The 23148-nt window shown below is 40.0% G+C and overlaps 1 protein-coding gene across 1 annotated transcript in view; it reads right to left on the reverse strand.

The window, feature by feature from the left end:
• Window positions 1-23148, reverse strand: part of COL4A5 (collagen type IV alpha 5 chain) — a gene marked incomplete at its 5' end in the record, with an annotated part of 79868 nt that overhangs the window by 29288 nt on the left and 27432 nt on the right. Inside the window, 23 exons of the mRNA XM_080352354.1 lie at window positions 604-772; window positions 1228-1419; window positions 1642-1712; window positions 2291-2383; window positions 3609-3692; window positions 4886-5059; window positions 5823-5955; window positions 6406-6447; window positions 6626-6679; window positions 6785-6829; window positions 8869-8925; window positions 9033-9086; window positions 11233-11325; window positions 11433-11474; window positions 11574-11609; window positions 12193-12255; window positions 13284-13364; window positions 14599-14625; window positions 15328-15381; window positions 16157-16219; window positions 16326-16370; window positions 17266-17310; window positions 18398-18487. Coding sequence (XP_080208480.1) covers window positions 604-772; window positions 1228-1419; window positions 1642-1712; window positions 2291-2383; window positions 3609-3692; window positions 4886-5059; window positions 5823-5955; window positions 6406-6447; window positions 6626-6679; window positions 6785-6829; window positions 8869-8925; window positions 9033-9086; window positions 11233-11325; window positions 11433-11474; window positions 11574-11609; window positions 12193-12255; window positions 13284-13364; window positions 14599-14625; window positions 15328-15381; window positions 16157-16219; window positions 16326-16370; window positions 17266-17310; window positions 18398-18487 — 1807 coding nt within the window. The remainder of the gene's footprint in view (window positions 1-603; window positions 773-1227; window positions 1420-1641; window positions 1713-2290; window positions 2384-3608; window positions 3693-4885; window positions 5060-5822; window positions 5956-6405; window positions 6448-6625; window positions 6680-6784; window positions 6830-8868; window positions 8926-9032; window positions 9087-11232; window positions 11326-11432; window positions 11475-11573; window positions 11610-12192; window positions 12256-13283; window positions 13365-14598; window positions 14626-15327; window positions 15382-16156; window positions 16220-16325; window positions 16371-17265; window positions 17311-18397; window positions 18488-23148) is intronic.

Consider the following 23148-nt stretch of genomic DNA (forward strand, 5'->3'; position numbering starts at 1 on the left):
TAGATGATTTTTGAGGTCCCTTCCAATCCCAAACATACTGTGATACTGTGAAGACTTGACCTAAGAGGCTATCTGCCTGTGAGCCCCATACAGCACTTACAGCCTTACAAGCATTGTTTAAAGTTAAGACAGTTTTCTTGAAACGTTGTTTTTTCTGGCTTCCTCCTAGGTACCATCATATGAACAGTATTTTCTGTAGCTAACCCCAGCACAACTTGATCAGGATCTGTGTAGTTGACAAGAAAGTAACAAAAGCAAACTTGTTCAAGGAAAACCCTTGTTTTCAAAAACTGTTGTAGGTGCAGTACTATAAAGCATAAGATGGTAGTTACAATGCATTTCCACTATAGTCAGTTGAGAAGGAAAGGCTTCCCTAGCGGTCAGAGCAGAAGGGTGACTCATGTGACTACAGTAAACCAGCACAAATTCTGCTCACTTTGCAATTGTACAATGACCTTCAGAAAGGGAGCTTACAAATATGAGGTCTTACAATGCCTTTGGGAAAAGCTTGAAAGCAGCATTATCTTCTGAGAGCTATCTGGAGCAAAAGGACAAAACTTGATTTCACAGTTTTTGTTCAATAGCACACAGAGACCAACTCACCCGGAACTCCAGGAGGCCCTGGGCGGCCAGATACACCTTGGATGCCCTTTTCACCAGGTAAACCTTGTGGACCAAAACCAGGAGGTCCAGGAAGTCCTTTCTCTCCAGGAAGACCTGGTATTCCTGGATCACCTGGAATACCCATTTCTCCTTTGAATGCAACACTACCCTGAAAAAAAGGAAGAGCAGGATGGGAAAGAGGAACATACGTTTATCAGCAAAGCAGTAAAGTGTTTCATTGCTTCCGTTTTGAAACACTTTAGCAGTTTCCATCCTTCCAGGGCTCAAGGCCATTAGCTGCCTACATCTTACTAACATGGCAGAGATAAGGTCTAAACCTGGCTACTTAATTCTTCACACTACACAGGTGAAATGTAGACAGTGGCAGAAGGGACCATCTGACAATACTCTAGACAAGTCTCAGCTTATTTTGAGAGGCACAGGCAGATTCAGTGAGTATCTCTGTATATCATCACTAGATGGGCATCTACTGAAGAGAACTACTGCGTTAGTCACATTCAGAAAAAAGTCCTTTTGCCAGTCCACTTATCTGCACAATGTTAAATACATTCAGGACTTCCCAAAACATCTGTCTAATCAAGAACAGCAAAAACTGGAACTCACAGGTTCCCCCTTAGGGCCAGGTAGACCTGGCAGTCCATCTCGTCCAGGAGTGCCATCTATGCCAGGGAGACCTGGAGGTCCTGGGAAGCCGGGGTCTCCTTTGTCACCTTTCATTCTTGGAAAAGGCAGGACATCCCCTGGATCTCCTTTAGGACCAGGTCTCCCAGGAGCACCTGGGGGGCCCGGCAATCCCTGAGGGTGAAGAAGAAGGAAAAAACATAAAAAAAAGCCATGTTAGTTTTTCTTTTAATCCCTCTCTGAGTTTGCCACGATATAAGAATTAGGCATTCAAGCTAGTTATGGAGATACAAAGAAGCATTAGACAAGAATTCATATCTACTGTGTACAGATCTACCAAAGATGCAAGACAAATGAGATACTCTTTTCCCACCAGAACACAGCACCACCACTTACTGGTGGCCCTACAAGGCCAGTTAATCCAGGAAGTCCCTTTTCACCTTTTGGTCCAGGAAAACCAGGAGAACCTAAGTAGTGCAGAAAAACATAAAAGAAAATCATAAAACTGTAGAAGCTGTAAATATCATGCATGCTGTTTGCATAGTACCTAAGTCGTTTGAAAACCAGGCAAATTTTAGTTCTGGGAGAGCTTCATTTTATTTGAAGTGAACAATTTTGCAACTCTAAGTTAAAACAGTAGTGTCAAAATATGTCACACTTGAAAAGCTCCAGATCCTCTCTGAGTTCAGGAATAGCAAGTTGTATAAGTTAATTTCTCTCTTTCAGTTAAATCTATAGCAGACCATAAACCTTCAATATGCAGAACCTTTGCAAGTCTGTATTTGATCAGGGCATTGTTTTGAAAGACTATATTTAAAAACAAAAAAATAGAGTGATTCTTTTACACCTATTGAGCCTGTTTCTTCCTAACACTCCCCAACTGTGCAAAACAGGACATGTGTGAACTATAGACTGGAGCTGACAACTGTGCATCTGAATTTGTACACAACACATAGATATCTCATTAGCGTTATACATAGATCTTCAGATACAAAAGTGACCGTAAGGAGCATATTAAGCAAAACAGTTAAGGCTACAGCCTTACCTGGACTACCTGGAGGTCCTGGTGGTCCTCTCTCCCCAGGAGGCCCAGTTAGTCCAGTTCCTATGCAATTGAAGCATGTATCTCCTGGATCACCTAAAAAGATTTGCATTGAAAAAGCATACTTGAACATCAGATCTTAGAAAACATTAAAAGAATTCAGCACAACAGCAATTGTTTTCTTGCTACTGATCTATAATACCAAGTCCAAAATGACTATTTTATGTAATCATATGATTGTTTAAATATTAGAGGGCTTCCCTCATGAAAGCTGAACTGAGGCTTTTTGGTTGCTAGGAGTCAGATATCAGATATGATTAGAATTTATTTAGGATAGTGCATAGTAAAGTAAAACAAAAACAAAAAGAAGCCTTCAATAATAAAAAATAAAACTGTGGAATTTTTTTCTCAGCAAAAGAGTCCTCTTCTAAAGTAGGTACTTGACACTTCAAACTACGACTCTAAAACATGTATATAAAAATTCTAAACTTTAATCAAGGTCCAAGAGTGCAAAACAAATGCTGGAAATGTTTCACTGATTTGACAATAGGCTAAACTTATTTCATTAAAAAAAAAAAAAAGGTTCAAGAAGCCTAGGATTTTCCTACACATACAGACTTCTCTGACATTCACTAATGCAGTATTTAAACACTTCATTCAGGTTAACTAATTAATCCTTACAACCTCCACGAGAAAAAAACCCCTTCTGTTGGAGGTGTACAAAATACAGCGAGATGCCTGAAATCATCTAAGATGTCCATTGTTGAGCTAGGAAAAGATTCTCACTTACCCATATCAGCATCCCCATTGCAAGATTGTCTTTTTGGAAACAAGGATACACATTAAAGATGTCTTTCTTTTTCTTACCAAACAAACAAACTCATTGTAGATTGACCAACTCAAATTAGGAATCTTGCATTTACAATTTCAACGCTGTTTTCCATTAAAAAATGTCTAATTTGTTCATGAATTAAGTAAAAGACTTTTTCAAATAGAGTTGGGAACTGCTGCTACAAAGCATTTAGTTTCTCTCTACCTGGCAGGTACTCATAAACCTGAAGTTCCATTTTCCTTTAATCCTGACCCATGCTAGGCCTGAGCACTGGTTGTACCCTCAGTCACTCTGAGATTCCTGTGCTTTAACACTAGATGAGCTACTATCCCATGTCCAAATAAAACAGCGTTCTTACTCAGAAACAGAAAATATCTGCACTCAACCTGACTGGGAAGAGACACTGTTTATCCTTATTTAATGCAGACTTTACATTGTTTAACAAGCTTTAAGAAAAAGAGAAAAAACAAGATAGCCATGGCACTGTACCTTTTTGGCCTCGCTCCCCCGTAAAGCCTTGTTGTCCTGGAATTCCTGGAGGACCTGGCGGCCCCCGCTCACACAACCCTTCACCTAAAGAGAATTGGGAGAGGTTTAATGATCAGTTTGTGTTAGAGTCACAGCAGCACCAAATATTCAAATAGTACAAAAACGTACTTTCTGGTATTTGTGTGGATATTCTAACATACCCACATAATCACAGACCAAGCATTACGGCAATTCAGTCAGAGAACTGCTAATGAAAACCCACCAATGTAACCCAAACTCAAAAGGAACACAACCAGTGATATTATGCAACAATCATCAGTTCTCCTTCACAGCCTCAACTATCTCCCACTACTTCCCACAGCTGGCAGGCACAGTTCTGTCTTTACATTGCATTCTGCTGTTCAGCCTCATACCAGAAAAGCATGTGTTTGAACTATCAGAAGGGACTAAAGATGCCAGTGTCATCTAGATATGAAATTCCTCCCTGAACTGTGTTAGTCCCTCTCCACTACAGCTTTCCAGTTCTCATATTCCATCTCCCATTCCCTACTTCCCTTAAGACCAAAAAAGCAGCTAAGAGCCTTTACCCAAAGTGTCCATTCCCAAGCTATTTTTGTGACACTGGAATTCTGTGAAAAATTATTCCTTTGACTCTCCCGCTATCACAACTCTTAGTAGATAATAGCCCCTCCAAGCATGTATCAGATCATATCACGAAAGCTAAATTTACTCAAGACAGAGTTGAAGTGGGTACCTCCTGCTTTATACGCAAATCTTAATGTTAACTTTCATTAGCTGGATTAAATAGGATGGAACACAAATTGGAGAAATACTTAATCTTGTACATCTGGGCCAAATCTTCGTGGCCCAGGAGGACTGTCACTATTGTGTGAGTTCGCAAAAAGATCCCGCAAGTATGACAAGATGACTTCTCCTCCAGTCTAACTGAATCTCACTGATAAGTCACAGCAGGGCTCACTTGATGCAGAAAGAGACATAAATCCAGACTGCAACTCACACCACTGAATTTCCAAATTCTGTAATTGTCCTGAGGGTTAGAGCTCTCCCATAAACGTTGCAATTTGCAATAGGAGCAACTTGGACAACGTATATTAATAGCTTGGAATCTCATGGACTTCAGCTGCTGCTTCAGCTGCTACCTCTTTGGAGGTAGAATTAGAAAAAAAAAAGAGAAAAAAGAAAACATGATGGAAAAAAAAAAGTATGTCAAAGCTGTTTAGTGTCCTCTACTTGCTGTCTGTGTGGCCATCACTTACCAGAAGGAACTGATGGTGCAGGTGGCCCTGGGGGACCTGGTGGTCCTGGAGGTCCTCGTGGTCCATCAAGCCCTGGCTGCCCAGGGATAGAAACACCGGGTAAACCCGGATCTCCCTTCTGTCCTCTCTCACCAGGTAAGCCAGGTGGGCCAGGAGGTCCAATAGTAGTGATCCCTAAGATGGGAAGAACTTAAATCACCTTTTTTCAAGGATGACAGTGACATATAATGAATAACATGCTACAGATAAGACTGTATTTCCAGGTAAGTTGTCCATAACATTTACTTTATGGAATCAAACTACATGCTGATGTTTGACATATACACGTCCTCCACTTCCAGAGATTTTTGTTCAAAAAATTGACCTGAGACCCAGCAACTAAGTTTATGAAGGAAAAAAAATAAAAAAGGACTAATGAAAGGAAGTACTGACAGAAAAAAAAAGAACATTTACGAGCTGTAACATTAGAATCATCATGTTCTTCTCTGTGCATGTACAAGGCAAACACAGGTATCACTGCTCACTCCCATTGCAGACTCAGATCATCTTCTTTAGTACTGGCCAATGTACAGCAGAGACTAGGTTTGATGGCCAGGTACCCGACTTCTTGTACACAATACTTTATCTGTATAATGGATACTGTATGTTACAGGTAAGTGGTAGGAGATAAACTACCCCTAAGATCAAACTAGTATCTGTTTGACAGCCTTGATGATTAGGATCCTCTGTCACCACAGCAGGGGCAATGAATATGCAGAATTCCTCATATTATCCCCATAAGCTAAAGACCACCCTTTAAGTTCAAGGGTAGCTTTAAATATTTCTGCCTTCTTCTTCTGCTCAGTCCATTTGTCAAAATGAGTGTGAAAAGACTGTGAAGCTAAATATCCACTCAGACATTTGAGCATACAACTTATTTTAATGCTTGCACTCCTACCTGGAGAACCTGGCAAGCCAGGTGGGCCTGGCCTACCGGAGAATCCACGCTCCCCTTTGGCTCCTGGAAGTCCTGGCAATCCTTTGCTACCTTTTGGTCCCACTGTGGCATCAATGCCCGGTCTTGAAATGACCTGTAAATGTTTCATGCATATGAAACAACTTGTCAACAAAAGTCACTGGAACGGTAAAGATACGTGAGGGTCAGCATACTTTGAACCTTATACCAAAGACAGGATGCTTCTCCTGCTCCACTGAATGACCAGGTAGAATTCCAGTAAAGAGCCTTCTCTAGTAGGAAGCACTTTTACTGCCAAGCCAACATGATTAGAACCAGCTTCAGTGAAGCTGACTCAATTTCTGCTGGTCTGAGCTTATAGCCTAGTCTTGTGTTTGCAACTTAGCAAATCCTAGAGCACAGAATCCATCTTAAAAGAAGGAAACTATTGTTTCTATTAGTGGATATATGAAATTATTACTGATTCTGTTATTGATATACCTGGAGATGTGACTCACAGTCACCCAAGAACTATGATGAGACAACACTGTTAACCAAATGCAGAAAGAAAACATCAGCAACTTACAATTCCAGGAGGACCAGGGGGACCAATGTCACCTTTTTCACCCTACCAATGAAATTAAGAGCATTTTTTATACTATGCATTAGTACACAAGAAAGTTATTGCAAATATTCCTCAACACTGTAACGGCATAGGCAATGCAATTAACACTCAGCCAGAACTGAACTCAGTGACAGCAGATTTTCAAGCTACTATAGCAATAATGACAAAAAACCTGGCATACCTTTTCACCATCTCTTCCTGGAGCACCATTTATTCCAGGCCCACCAGGTAAACCCTTCAAGAAAAAAGAAGGAAAAGATAATCACACTCAGATCTTCTCCATACCAGAAGAAAAGTGTATAAGGATTCTGCTTAGATTAGAAATGTGTGAGTTACTCACATCCCTACCAGGCTGACCAGGTTCTCCATCTTTGCCAGGCTTTCCCTTCAAAGACATAAACATGCGTTGAAATAAAATGCTTCAGTGGTGAAGAATTCTTACGGAAACAGTGTTACTTATTTCCCATTTTTCAATAAACCGAATTTGCTCTAGAATGCAGTCCTTGTGACAAATATGTTGAAGAGACCAACCAAAAATAATCAATGGAGTTATCTAAACTGAGGTTTTCATTTTGAAAACCAGAGTGCAAAAACATGAGACATCTCAAAAAAACCACTGTGCTAGTACAGCACAAAATGATCTCCAGTTAACAACTGCTTATTCGTTGTGTTTAATAACTCCCTTTATTTTAACACAAGAGAAGTCCTTAATTTGGTAAACAGATCCTAACTCTCTAAACATTAGAACATCATATTTCATTAGGAAATTAGTATAACATGACCAGTAAAATTAAATACAAAAATTTTCCTGTTTGAATTTTAACTCTCCTTTAAACCAAATTGGATTTTCTGAAAAGTATCAACAAAACCACAAAGTGCAATTCTGCCCAAAGAACTGACTTCTGAAACCCCTATGTTCTGGCTGAACAGATTTGTCATTGCTACAATAAAAGTAGTTCAAGCTCCGCTTTACTCCAGACCATTCACTGGGCAAGACAAACAGAACTCTACTGCCAACACTGCAGAAGCAGCATGGATGGGGATGCCTGCTGGAATGTAACTACAACAGGTGATTAAGTTTCACCTGATAGATACAGTGTATTAGAGTAAAATGTGATTCATGAATTTCCTGTGAATTTTCAGAACTACCTGTTTGATTACATATACCGACATTTTTATGAGTGTATCTGAAATGGGTTTAAGACACACTGAATCACATAGAGCCCTAAAAAGCAGCTTTAGAGGAAATTAATAGCAAAACTGCACCATACCTGAATTCAGAGTAATAAAACCAAATTAAAATGTTGGTAAACAAGCTTTTGGCCATTTTTTGCCAATTTGTGTGGTTCTCATTTACTCTCACAGAGAAAAGCAACTTGGAAAATACAATTCAAAAAGCAGTCAAAATAAAATGAGAATTCTGGCTTTGTAAATCTGCCTAATTTGTTATGTTCCTTAACGAAGGCAAATCAAAGCCCTCCTGTAAATCTAAGCAACTAAGAGGGATTTTATCTAGAATACCAAACATTTGTTTCTGCTGTATTTTTTTCCTATGGAAATTGGAAAACCTGTTGTCAGCTTAAGTATTGTCCAATTAACCTGAGCAAGACTTGTGGCTTGGTTTTCGAAGGGGCTCATTATGTTGATGAAACTATGGGTTCAGTAGCTCTGAAAATGAAAATACAGCATGTTTTGAGCTGGTAACAGCTTGTCTTTTCCTTGCTGGTCCAGCCCATATTATTTTCATCCTATTTCTTAGCACTTCTATAATCTTCCTGAGTTTTTCTGAGCTGTGATATCCAAGTATATTTCAATTCCAGGATGGATTTGAGTCCAGACAGGAGCAAAGTGACTCATGCTATCTCCAGATGCAGCTGTCCTGACTCGTCCCCTCCCCAGATAGCACAAACTGAAGGAGTCTCTTGGGAAGTGACAAATGGACTTCTGGTCTTAATGCAGTGTTCAGAGACTTGGTTTTGTGACTCACCTCACAAGTAAACCCACTGAGAATGAGTTTACATAGACCAGCTGAAATATATACCAATTTCATGCTGCTTGCAACCCAGTACATAGCAAACTGAATGAAGACCCTCCATAAAAGGAAACAGAAAACTGCTGCTTCGGTCAAGCAGACAACTACTTTGAAGAAGGTTTCCACATGTAACCAGATAACATCGTTCAAATTAGTTTCCCCTGCCCCCAAACCCAAGGTCTACATGTCGACATCAGAAAGCACTGAGAGATCCATAGCTAGAAGCACTTTCATGAACCAGATGTGTCACCTACTAGTTTGCCAGGTTATGCAAAGAAAAAAAGAAGTCTCTTACCCAGAGGGTGATGGCCCCACCTGAATTCAACATTTGCTTAATTCTCAAAGATAATACTGATTGGAAAGAGAAATGTTTGGTTAAACAAACTACTTACTCTTTTGCCTGGTTCTCCTTGCTCACCTTTTTCACCTTTTACGCCACCGGGAAGACCCTGGACACACAAACGTCATCTTAAACTGAGCCCATAAGCCAGAGCAGAATGAATTTACAGTTCTGATACAGACACAACACAAAAAGAACTAAAAGAGGACTACTCACAGGAGGGCCTTGTGGCCCAGGAAGTCCTGGTGGGCCTGGATCACCCGGAATACCCTGTCAAGCATGGGCAAAGAAAAAACAGATTAAAGCCTCTATCTCTCCCCTAGTAGCTCAGTTGATATTTTTTTTTAATAGAATCATTTTTTTCTGTCAGTTAGATTTCCAAGTACTATGAATCACATTTATTCTTCCTTTGTGTGGAACTTCAAGTGTATCTATAAATTTTATTAACTGCTCATCCTGTTTATTTAGGTGATTCACTCCACTAAGACACAACTCCTCTTGTGTGCACTGCAGCAGCTGGTTTGGTGACCTGCAGCTGCTATACAACAAGAAGAAGAAAGGAAAGAAGGAAAGGAAAGGAGAAAGATAAATGCCAGATCCTGCTGAAATTACAGGAACAACAGTCAATAAGATTACTGGTAATTGCTGAAGTGGTGAGGCCATCAGGATCAATAGTGTGTTTGTCAGAAAAGTGTCACAGGATCACTGTGTTAAATTTAGGGTTTCTATATTGTCTTGTTACACTTCTGCACAAGTTCTTATATCTCTTCACCATTAACCTAAAGAAAAGCTATAGGCTGCTGAATCCACAAAAGGTTTCTGTGCAGAGTTTCTGTTATTTTCTTGGAGACCTCCCAGATTTTTACAAGCCCATCTATACACTTGATTTTTCAGTCAGAGCTCATAGGTGGAGGTACACACCAGAACTCCCTGCGTATTTCACAAAAAGTGTAATGTTGACACCTTTTATGGATTGTGTACTACCAAGTGTAACCTTTGTTGAAATAAAAACAAATTTTTAAACTTTGAAATCGTTAATATTGGTCAAAGGCAGCACACTCAGACTGTGCTTGTAAGTCTTAGTGCTTTAAAAGGAATATGGTTAGAATGCTTTTATTTTATACATTTATGTAACTTAATGCCAGTACAATTAATCCTTCAGAGATCCTTGATGATGGAGGTAAATTACTCTGACCCTAATAAAGTCAGATGAAATTTTGCTTCCAATACAGTGTGGTCAAAATGTCACCTTGTGTTTTCTTAAAACCATAAAGACATGTAATGCTGCTCTTTACCTTCTGTCCTGCTACTCAGTAAAATAGAGACAGAATCAGAGACTGAGGCCTTCCTAGCACGACTCCACACTGCAAATGTGCATCAGTGGGTGTAGCTCTAGGGAATGCCTTAGCGGCGCCTAATGCTCTTCTGAAAGGAAAGGTAACAAACCATTTTGATCAAGATGAAGGGCAGGATTGTTCTACACCCTGCCAAAATAAAATACTGCTGCATACCAAAGCCACCTTCTCTAACACATTTCCCAAGAAGGTGGAAAGCAAGAAACTGATCCAAATACAGATGAAGGAAACTAATAAAGTTTAAAGCTCGGTTACCACGTGACATTTGCAAAATAACCAGAGTATAAAAAATGATCACTCATCACTCTTGCCTCAAAATATCTACCTCAACTCTATTACTTGGGGTGGTACTTGAGAATACCACAGAAACTTACAAAAACCCTGCTGGTGCTGCTCAGACTACAACTGGCACCCAGAATCAAATGGCACTGTGAGATGCTCCCCAGTGAAGAAGGAAGGAAAAAATGTAATAACTTTAGAAATGGCTACTCTCCCAATGACTTTCTGGCATTTATAGGTGGGGAAGGATCTGTATAAATCAAATCAAATCAACAGTTTGAGCTAACTGTCATAATATGACTTGGTATTTACTTTTGAGAGGCCAGAAACAGGGAAAGCACTTTATTCAGACCACAAGGAAGATCAATCTTGGGGCATCACTAATGACAAAAATAAAAAAGGAGAAAAAAAAAAAAAGAAAAAGAAATGGAGTTAAAATCTTTAAAAACTTCTTCACAATAGATAACACAGTTGGTTAATTAGTGGGAATCTCCAAACAGCTTTGAAAATCCTAGTCTGGGTGTTTCAAGGCATGAGAATATTTTAACTGCTTTTACTGTTACTATGAACTTCCTTTAAGAGACTTTCTTAAGAATAGTTATTCTACTAAGGGAAATAACCGAGCTAACATGACTGGCTTGCCACCTACTAAAGGAAAAGTACTCAGGCCTGACATAGTCAGTACTTCAAGAAAAAAATAATAGAACCTCTGCAGCAAGCAGGATGTGAATACAATGAGCCAAACCAATGGAGGCTGCAGGTGGATGTAGTTTCCCACTCACCTGATCTCCTTTCTGAAACTCAATGTCATTTGGTCTCTTCTGTTCTCCAATTTGTCCTGGTGGCCCTGGAGGTCCCTGAAGACCTTGTTCACCCTAATGTGCAAGAAAACAGCAGTTTGTTACAGTCAATACAAACCAAAAAGGCATGCATAAGTATTTTAAAGTAATAAGTAAAAACATCATCATGATAACCTACTCACTTTTTCGCCTTTGGGTCCTTGAAAATTCAACCCCATATTACCCTGCAAAAAGTATAACTCATCAGCCCTTAGAAGTCACAAATGAACAGAAAGAAAAACAAAACAGTCCAATCACCACCATAAGTGAGGGAAAGAAAATACCTTAGGTCCTGGCAGTCCTGGTGGACCAGGAGGTCCCTATTAAAAAAGGAAACAAACAAGTAATTTCCAACCATTTTACATGCCTCCCACCTTGCAGAAAACCAAACAATCCCCAAAACCCAGAACAAAACCAAAACCCTGAAACCAACAATGTTGCTACTTGGACACCTGTGCATTATACCCATGTTGACAAGGCACCTGACAGCTCTTCTTCATGCCATTCAACTCCACAAATATGTAAGAAACTAGTTCTTCCTTTAAGTGAGAGAGTCAAATGACAAGAAACAGTCAGGTATTACACATCAATGAAAGAATCATCCTGGCCCAAATAAGCTAAATCTTGTCTCTCAGGTTTCACACAAATAAGGAGCCCACACAAAGATTCAGTCTGATTTAAAGCAAAAGAGGTCTGGAATCAGGTTGAGTGTTTCAAACATATCGCGTTTAAATGTGCACAGTAGCAGCTCAGGGTGAACTGAATGTATGGTTGCTCAGCTGTCTTCATATCAAGTCTTGATTACGAAGATCTCTGCACTTTACTGACCTACCTCTGAGAACATGAAACAAAGAAGTAACTCCCCATTTAACACTTTATGGGTAACAAGTTAAAGAAACTTACTGTCAAACCTGGGGGCCCTGGGGGGCCAATTGGACCTGGAACTCCCATGGAGCCGGGTGGGCCCTGTTGAGAAAGTGGAGAAGGCTATGAAAGAGGCACCTTTGTATGAAAAAAACAGTGAGACCCTCAAGGTCAAAAAAGCCCAGCAGCTGGCTCCCTTTTCACGTCAAATCAAAGTAGCTGATCGCTAACCTACCAATCTGTCCTTGTGGAAAGTCCTAAAGAATCATACATCGTGTTAGAAGTGTTCTGCTCTCAACATCAATACATCTCTTTGGCTTGGATAAGGGAATGCTTTTTTGTTTGTTTTGAACTACTTTTGTGCTTTTTTTTCATGCACTGAGAGAGAACAACAAAACACTTTGTATTTGTGATTCCTCTCAGCCAGAAACAGACAATAGGGAAGCACAGATCAGAGGAACAGAAATGCTAACAGGCTCAGTCTGGTCAGAATAGCCTGGGGCTTGCTCTCTGTACCAGGAAATGGGAGTCTCTGGCTTCTGTCCAGTCCAAGCCGATAGACTCATTTTCTGCTCCCCTTGTTCTTCCACTGAAGCAATGAATGGCTCAGTGGGAAGCACAGGGCCTGGAGTCACTAGCTGTTTTCACAGAAGACTGCTGGGAGAACAGAAACACTGTTCAGGAGGTGCAACATGAGGAGAACAGCTGAGACATCACTCTCTCTTCCCACCATCTAAACCAGTTGCTACAGCCCAGAAAGGCAGATGTTACTTGCTTTACTCTCAGGGTGCAGAAGGGAAGGGAACTCCAGAACTGATACAGAGAATGTCTAGGGAGGGGGAACAGGCAGGAGGAAAAAAGAAGTAAGTCAGTAACTGTGGGTACTGCTGTCTGCTGGATACCAATTTCCTGACCAGGGGACCTCTGGCCTCTGTAGGTCACTTTATTGTGAGGAATATGGAAGGATTTCCCCTCCAGCCACTAAACTAAAGGTACATGAAACATGAGCCCTGCTTCTTCACGTAAGTATATGGATCCCCTAGCACCACATGTTCCACCTGTGCTTTGTATATTCTTTTCATGCTCTCTCTTTGGCAGAACACAGCCTAATAGTACTTTATATAACTTACAGGTATCCCTGGAAGACCTGGAAATCCTGGGTCGCCTTTCTGTCCTGGCAGCAATGATGTAATTATTTCACCTGCTTCACCCTAGAAAAAAAAAGAGCTGACTTTAACTAATAGCATATTTTACAATTCTTTATCACCATTCTGACTCTAAAGTAGACACAGTGGCTCCTAAGCCTTTGAGAAACTCAGTGTTAACCTATACCCTAGCAGTACTTTTTAATATAAGTACTAGATTCTCCAAGAATAACTCTTTTTAGGAGAGATCAGGACTCTTTAAATGGCTAAACACTACCAACTATTAAAAGCTCTCTTTTTATATGTATGAATATATCAGCATAAATTCCAAAAGATTAGGGGACTGAAATACAAATGCTTCACAAAAGAAACAGACATTCTAGTTCCATGTGAAAACAGTGGAGAGGACACAAGAGAAAAAAGGCTCATTCAGCTTTTTCCAACATCCCGCCTCGTGAGATTAATGCTGAGTATGCTGTTATAATAGTCATGCTTCATGTTCTATACTGAAGCACAGTTTGTAATTGATTTCAGGGAAGATCTTTATTTTAAAAGCATATATTCTGATCAGCTTGCCTTTTAATATCTTTAAAACAATTGGGAAGAAAAGGAGCTGAGAAAAGCAATCCAGCTTAATAGTCACAATTTCCCAGTACCAGTGTTATGCGGTCCTCTCAGATGTTTATTTGAATAATTCTGTGGATCAAGTTTCTTTCAAATAGATTTGATCCAAAATTGGTGTTTTGGCCCATGCTGAAATAGGTCAAAGATACAAAAAACACCCCCTTAAAAATAAAAGGAGTCCTTAAGGTCCAAAATCAGATTTTGAGACTATTTACATTAGGAGAAAAAGCCATCTACGTGGCAATCTATACAGTAGAAAGCACATTTCCATAAAGAACATAAGATGTTGCACTAATCTCTTCATTGGCTATTTTAAGTTATTATTGCTTAGCCTCTAGTAGTGTTCCCAAGCATGCACAGGTAGATCGCTGATGCATTTGGGTTTTCATAGGCATTTTGCTAACTTGGTACCTCACAACACAGACACCGTCCCTCACACCCCCAAAGAAACCAGCTTCAGAAAACAGTCTGCTACTTCTGGAACTACCGACAAAAATTGAGTAAAGCTACTGCAGATTTTCCAGTTAGTTGCACTGGAGTGGCCTAGAAACACTAAGCTTTCTGCAGAATGTCACTCCAGATTCCAGTGGATGCACATGGTCTTGCATAAAAGCAAGCAGGTTTCTCATGCCAGATCACACTGCACACCCATGCCTGGTTAGTACAGAACACTCACCTTCATACCTGGCAGACCAGGGGGTCCCTTTGTTTAAAAGAAACAAAAAATAAAAGAAAGATCAATAGAAATTAATTATTGGTATGTTACTTGCAAACCACTAATCAGACCTACATCATCAGGTAAGCATTAAAGATAGAAATCTAAAAAAAAGATATGAAACAGGACAAAATGCTTTATTTTATGATCTTTAGAATCAAACAGAAGAATTTGAGAAATACTTTCACAGTGAATGTTGAGCATTAAAGGGACTATTTCAATTTCCTAGCAATTTATGTCTTTATTGCCTCCTATTATCCATCCTGTCTACAACCCTTCTCTCTGTTTGTACTTCGGTTCTGACAGTCACTTTGCTGTACCTCGTATTTTATAATGAAAACACTCTACACTGTCCCTTTTTTCTGCCCTGTTAACCACCAGTAAGACTCTTTAGATGTACCTGATGACAGTATCAAGATCATACTTCTCAGACCCATATGCATGTATTTGTATTTCTCTGCAGGTGGCAAAGCGTCTCAGCACGATAATTCAAAGGGCTTTTTATTAGCACGCGCATGGCATGCAGCAGAAAAACTCTTACTGGACATCTGAGCAATAAAAAAAATTAATATATTCTTATTTATTAAAAGAACAACTGCAAAAAGAGGCTGATGTTTATCTATCTTTCACAGATTTAAGTAGATGTCTTTCCGTAGATTACAGGTCTGGATCTGGAAATTGTTTACTTACAGGAGGCCCTTGTAAACCAGGAAAACCTGGACTGCCTGGGAATCCACGCTCTCCCTTGGGGATGAAGAAAATTATTAGCCAAAACACAACGTAACAAAAACAGATAAATTTTGACCCAAAAGTCCAATTTCTTGGTTAGCTTATGACTCCAGAGTAGCAAATTGTATAGCAACAAGCTATAGGATAGTTTGTTAAATCTCACAACTGACTGAAAGAGAACTTTCCACATTTAGATATTTCCACATACTTCCAGGCAAAGTACTATACTACAGAGATGGAAAACACACATAGTGCTACACAAGATCAACTTCTCTTATGGAAAAACCATAATGTGAAGCTGGGCAAAATGTTAGAATGAAAATGACTCCTTCTAACAGAGATACTGAATCAGTATTTTCAATGCAATATTATTAAAAATTAATAATCAAAAAAGTCCCACTGTTATGCAATGAGTTTTTATTAGTAGCAAGAATCTTCTACAAAGACGAGATACTATGATCTAATTATGATCTAATTACTGGATGCTCCACTCAGTTGTTAACTAAAAAATCAAGGATTAGAACAAGGAATTTAACAATATTGGCTACATAGTACAGATGTTGTGTCCTAGTGCTGGTGATTTCTGGCAAAACTTGAGTTTTAAGTACCAGACCACGATCCCTTCTCTCAGACACGTGTGTAGTCTGAATTATCCTGGAATTACCTGCACAACTCAGTAACAGCAAGTACTGATGCACATAATAAACTAAACCTATTGGCTACAGCCAGGTGAATAAGAGCTCTTTATCATATTATTGTTGCATTATTAAGAATTTTAAAGGGATTCCACCTTTGTTCCATTGCATCCTGGGATACCCTGAGGTCCTGGTGGCCCATCTTGTCCTGGTAATCCCTTTAAAGAGGAAAAGAAGGAAGAAGAGTTAGTTCGTAGGATTCTCTTCTAGGCCTGAAAGACAAAAGGGAACAGATTTCTATCTATACAGCCCATTCCTACTCACAGGAAGTCCTGGTGTTCCTGGAAATCCTGGAAGCCCTGGTGGTCCCTAGAAGGAAATTAACCACATATGTGTTAAACAGTGTGATGTGAATGGATGGGCAAAAGGATTTATCAAGATGTTACTAAATGTAACCTATTTGTGCATATATAAGTAAAGAAAAACAGACATTCTTCCCAGAAAGGGCTGTCGGGCATTGGAACAGGCTGCCCAGGGAAATGGTGGAGTCACCATCCCTGGAGAGGTTTAAAAGGCATTTAGAAGAGGTTCTTAGGGACATGGTTTAGTACTAGAGTTAGGTTAGGTTATAATTGGACTTGGTGATCCTGAGGGCCTCTTCCAACTGAAATGGTTCTATGATTTTATATGATATCTGAATCACCTGTAAAAACAAAAGAATGTCATGCAAGACAGCCATCAAGGTTCTTACCCTTCTTTCAGGGAAATATCCACAAAAACATAGAGAAAACAATGCAGAACAACTAAAGTAATTGTATGTAGATACACAGAGAAAATAAATGAACATTCATGGTGTGGAGAACAGATGTGTCCCAATGAAGGCAGAGATGCGTCAATTGTCATTAGCTGAGGGATCTGACAAAAAGCAAAAGCACAAAACTTGTATCTACTTCAGAATAAACTGAAGCAAAGTTACTGGCACCTGTTTAGGCCCTGTATAGTAAAACAGACCGAATAATTATTTGAGCTATTCTCTTGAATGAATTTATGAAAGTAATACCAGCAATACATAAGATTGCGTTACTTATTCAATCTTACATTACCAGTAACAAGTAATACAATCTCTTCTAGCTAGAAGGTAAATTACTCTTCATATTTAAGTTTTTTCCACCATAAATCACCATTTCTGTGAGGACCCACTCAATGCCTGACAGTCTTGATCCACAATCCCCATAAATCACCCTAAAACTGCATCAATACTCACTCTGATTCCTTTGGGTCCAATAGGCCCTGGAAGTCCATCATCACCCTAAAACAAAAAAAAAAAAAAACAACAAAAAACAACAACCAACGAACCAACCAACAAAAAACCCCACACTCAAGTTTACAATTTGCCATTGTATCAAATTAAACTGTAAACATGAAAAATATCTCTTTACCGTGTTTATAGTAAGTGAACTAAAAGTTATATTAGTTGTCATTTCCTGAGTAAAAGGGTGCAAAATTATTTTAATTTGGGAGCTGGACTTCTAATTGAAAAGTATTTGTTACAGCTGATATACCACGACTTACAGAGTAAATGTTTTTAAAAAGGATCAAAGATTTTTAAAATTGCATATAAGCAGATACCTGTCACGTGTTTTCACCAACCATCCTACAGTGACCTCTCGTGGGCAAAACAAGAGATACAAGATTAAATGTGAACGATACTGCACTATTATCATTTTGTATTATGATAATTAAGAACTTCATATCAAAATCTTGAGAATAAAAGGCATTTATGGAATAAAAATATAATTAAAATTTAATGCCCAAGACCTCTCTGCTGTTTCATTCTTGCTATATCCAATCAATCTTTTCGTGTAGACTCATTTTTTTCTCATCAACTAGTTGTTTTTTTTCTTTATTTCTTTTTGATGTGCTTCTGTTAGTTTACACAGTGAGCATTTGCAAAAGAAATGGCAGATTCTAGATAACTTTATGTATATTAAACATCGATGCATTCAGAGGAAGCCTTTCAACTCTTTATTACTATCGTGCATCATCTAACCATAGTGATATAATTTGGTAGCAAACAAAAATAAACTGAAACTCTCTAGGGAAAGCAACGAACATTCCTCAGTTGCCTGTGCAATATCTAGTGAGAGGATACAAGTGCTCACGTAGCATTTGTCAGCACATGTGTAGGTGAAGAATAAGAAACTTCAAGGAATCTTTTTCCTTTAGTTGACTATTCAGACCAACCAACCAAAAAACCTGTGTCATATCCCAACATCTGAAGATTCTGCCTGTTAAACCAATGGTAGTCAGGAGTTCTTGAATGATTTAGGATCAAGCCTACAAGCAAGCTCACCCTACGCAGCATTCTCATGCTGTTCCAGTGGACTGGTTCCTACCTTCGAGCCTCTCGGACCAGGTGGTCCTTCTGGTCCTGGAAATCCAGGCAAACCCGGCTGTCCTTCCAAGCCTGGGAATCCCCTTTCACCCTACAAAAAGGACAGGTGGTGGTGGAAGTGTAACATTACAAATGCACAAGTTACGATAGAAAAATTCAGAAAATGCATTATCTTTCTGGTTTTCTGTAGGAAGTAATCATAGAGACTAACTAACTAACATTGTGATTAAACAAACATCTCACCTGCTTATCTACAGAAATTCCTGATCATACACACAGATTGCATTTAATTGCACCACTTAAACAGGTTTCATAGGATGTTTATCCAGTATTGAAGTCACCTATTTACCAAAATAATTCAACCATCTGTTTCTCCTGTGCTGCTTAAATACATAGAACTCCCACCCCTTCCTATAAAACCACAGCTTTATTAGTTACTAAGTCTCTCCCAAAACCTCACCTCTGCTGCAATACTTATAAAAACTCTCTGAGGGGTGTAAATTGCTGCTATCCTATGACTGTTGTTTATGATTTCACAGTTGCAAGATTGTCATTTGCAATATAAAAGCAACTAAGAGCCTAGTCATGCACTGTAGGCCAAACACTGTACAAAACCAGAACATAAACAAGGTTCCAGCCCAAGTGCTTACAATCTAAATCAAGTGAGACAGATACAAGACAACAAAAATATATTTCTTTCTCCTTTTACCTGTTAACTCCTCCCAAAATCATGAGCTTTCCACCAGCAACTACATTATACTAAATGTTTATGCAATGATTAACCATGATAGTGTAACAAATACCATACACCATCACATATTGCCCTTTGTCAGTGTAAGCTAACAATGTCACCTATGGTTTCAGAATATGCATAGCTGCAAATTCATAAAACATTTACTTTTGTTCCTTATATATCATGGATTCACAAAAACCAGTAAATATTAAATTTTCAATTGGTACAGAAAATTCAGAAAATACCAGAATTAATAGACATTTCGATGTGTGTATATATATAATGGTACATTTTCCAAGTACATAAACAGGTATTTCCTAAAACTCTGTTACACCAACCAGGATATATAACCGCTTACAAAACAGGCAGTTATTAAGCATTATTCCTTATTGCTCTACTGATTGGTTTGATTGGTGGGTTTGGTTCCTATCTACAAAAAATATCTGTGTTTATTTACCCCAATTATTTTTTTCACAAAAACTACAGGAAGCGCCAAAGAAATGTTCCATCCTAACGTTTGTAGGTGGAAAGGGCTAAAACTAGGCTCACTAGAAGTAAGACTGGGGCAGCAGCCAATGTTTGAGGTCCATCAGTCTGCCATCTTGGTGGAGGAATGGGATAGAGATCCATGCAGCACCAAAGTCGCAAAGATTGTGGATGTGTTAGAAAACAGAAGCACCTGAGAACGGTCACATAGGAATTAGGGCTTCTCGCCCCAAAAAGGTGGTAGGATCAATACTCCAGCTGCAGTGCATCTACACCAACACACACAGTGTGGGCAACAAACAGGAGGAGCTGGAAGCCACTGTGCAGCAGGAAAACTATGATATAGTTGCCATCATGGAAACACGGTGGGATGACTCACACAACTGGAGTGCAGCAATGGATGGCTATCAATTCTTCAGAAGGGACAGGCAACAAAGGAGAGGAAGTGGGACAGCCATGTGTGTCAGGGAGTGACGGTGATGACAGGGTCAAGTGTTTATCGGTAAAAATCAGGCCTGTCAGTCTGACCTCAGCACAGGGGAAGATCATGGAGCAGATCATCCTGAGTGGCATCACACAGCACATACAAGACAACTAAGCAATCAGGCCCAGTCAGTATGTGTTTATGAAAGGCAGGTCCCACTTGACTAACCTGATCTCCTTCTATAACAAGGTGACCTGTTTAGTGGATGAGGGAAAGGCTGTGGATGCTGTCTACCTAGACTTCAGTAAAGCCTTTGATGCTGTTTCCCACAGCATTCTGCTGAAGAAACTGGCACCTCACAGCTTGGACAGGTGTACTCTTCGAAGGGTAAAAAACTGACTGGATGGCCAAGCCCAAAGGACTGTGCAGAAAGGAGTTAAATCCAGTTGGCAACCAGTCACAATTCATGTTCCCCACGGCTCACTATTGGGGCCAGTTCTCTTTAATATCTTTGTCAATGATCTGGATGAGGGGATCAAGTGCACCCTCAGTAAGTTTGCAGATGACACCAAATTGGCTGGGAGGGTTAATCTGCTGGAGGATAGGAAGACCATACAGAGGGATCTAGACTGGCTGGATCATTGGGCTGAGGCCAATTGTATGAGATTTAACAAGGCCAAGTGGTGGGTCCTGCACTTGGGTCACAACAACCTCAGGCAGCGCTACAGGCTCATGGCAGAGTGGCTGGAAAGTGCCTGGCAGAGGGGGATCTGGGGGTGTTGGTTGACAGCAGCTGAACATGAGGCAGCAGTGTGCCCATGTGGCCAAAAAGGCAAACAGCATCCCAGCTTGTATCAGAAATAGTGTGGCAATGAGGACCAGGGCAGTGATCATCTCCCTGTACTGGGCACTGGTGAGGCTGGACCTTGAATCCTGTGGTCAGTTTTGGGCCCCTCACTACAAGAAAGACATCAAGGGGTCAGAGAGAGTTCAGAAAAGGGCAATAAAGCTGGTGAAGTGCCTGGAGCACAAGTCCCTCAACTGCCCCTCATAAAAACTGGGGTTGTTTAGCATGGAAAAAAAGGAGACTGAGGAGACAATTGTCACTCTCCACAACTATCTGAAAGGAGATTGTAGCAAGATTGCTGTCCGTCTCTTCTCCCAAATAGCAAGTGATAGGACAAGAGGAAATGGTCTCATGTTGCACCAAGGGCAGTTTAAGTCAGATATTAAGAAAAACTTCTTCATGGAAAGGGTTCACAAAAGCACTGGAACAGGCTGCTCAGGGAAGTGGTGGAGCCACCATCCCTGAAGGTGTTTAAGACATGTAGATGATGTGCTTAGGGACATGGTTTAGTGGTGGACTTGGCAGTGTTAGGTTAGTGGTTGGACTCCAGGATCCTAAGGGTCTTTTCCAACCTAAACAATTCTGTGACTGTAACAAACACTTTAATCACTAGGTTAGAGTTGTGCAAGCTTTTGCATGTTCTCTTTAAGCCACTCAATCCTGAATTTTTACTTTCTTGCTCTGCTTCAGCAACAATGGCAGTAGTAGCTCCCACACCTATTATCTGGCAGTCTACCAGCTCTGGCACTCTAGGAACGTGGGAGGTCCTGCCTAGCTCTTCTTAGGTGACAGAACCAAACCAGCAATCTTGCATCTTCAAGACAACAGTAGCAGAGATCTGAAGGCTGTGGATTGCAAACAGAAGTATCTAAGTGCAGCCTCGAGCACAATATGCAAAAGGCAACATTAAGGCTTTACTCATTTCCCCTTTATTTGCTCTAAGCAGCTGTATACTGAGCATGACAGCAGTGTTACATCTCATTCTTAAATCCTGATTTTCTCACTGTACTGCTTAGGTAGGTGCTCTGTATTCCACTGTTGGGAGCAGGAACTTGTGAGCTGTATTTAAAACATGTACAAGATGCTGAGATGTCAGAAAAAAATTCAGAGAAAGTAACAGGGCTTCTCTTCTTGCCTTCTGTTCCAGTACGTGCTGTACTATTTATTGGAAACATGAGGAAAATCTTTTAGATGAGAGATTAAAGGCAGAATGCAAGCAAGAGCTGCAACTTTACAGAGAAAACAACCATACTTCATCCTACCTACACAGTGAGATTGAGAAAGATTCCTTGGATAGGAATGGGCAGCTTATTAACTGGTCTGCTAAAGTTGGCTTCCTCTTAGTTAAAATATAAACATACTCCTCTTTTACTGTAGGTCACATACTGCACTCTCATACAGGATAGACATTCTTTTTTCTCCCCTGCAGAAATGCTGAATTACATCCTAAATTGAGGCCAGCTTAAGTTTGACAGTCAGGGTGCAGACTGCTTTTACACACAAAGTGCCAGGCTGTACTTTCACATGGAGCTATATAGCTGACATGCTAGCTCATCTGAAAAATCAGGACTGGAGGAATGTCTCTATCTCTATCCAGGATATGAAAGGGTTAGAGTGTCCCTGAAGGACAGAGAATAAGGAATTTGGGAGTGCCTGAAAACACTACACAGAGCCAGAATTTGGAGCAAGCTCTGGCAAGAACTGTGTTTGCACACTAAGGAAACACACCTGCATACAAGAGGCATGTCAGATGTGTCAGGTGCTAGCTAGGCTACACAATGTCTGCTAATGTCAGTCTGGTCACACTTCACATTTTTGTTAGAGAAATATCATCTGCAACTGGTTACTAGAACAGACTTTTAGCAGAGGGTTGGCCTTATGCATCATCTAAGGCTGAAGTTCTTTAAAATGCAGCCCACATGAAGTTCTTTAAAATGCAGCTACTCTGAGGTCTCCACTTTAAGTAGCCACAGAAGTGGGAAGCCAAGGCATTTAAACTGAAAAAGAAACATAAGAGGCCAAACAGTTCAGCAAGAAAAATGGAAGCAGTAACAGATGCTGCTAGTAAACTGCACTGTTGAAACTGAAATGAGCACTTTCCAAGGCCACTTTGAAAGTGAGCAGCAACAATGAGAGCCTTGGCATGAGCAAACTGTTGCCAGAGCAACTCCTGTGGAGTTTACTAGCAAATTACCCCCAAGGGTGAACAGATGATTTGAAGGACTTGCTTGGGAACAGCTGAGAGATTACAGCAGACACTTC

This window comes from Nesoenas mayeri (genome assembly GCF_963082525.1).
Source record: "Nesoenas mayeri genome assembly, chromosome: 13".
In the NCBI taxonomy this organism is placed as follows: domain Eukaryota; kingdom Metazoa; phylum Chordata; class Aves; order Columbiformes; family Columbidae; genus Nesoenas; species Nesoenas mayeri.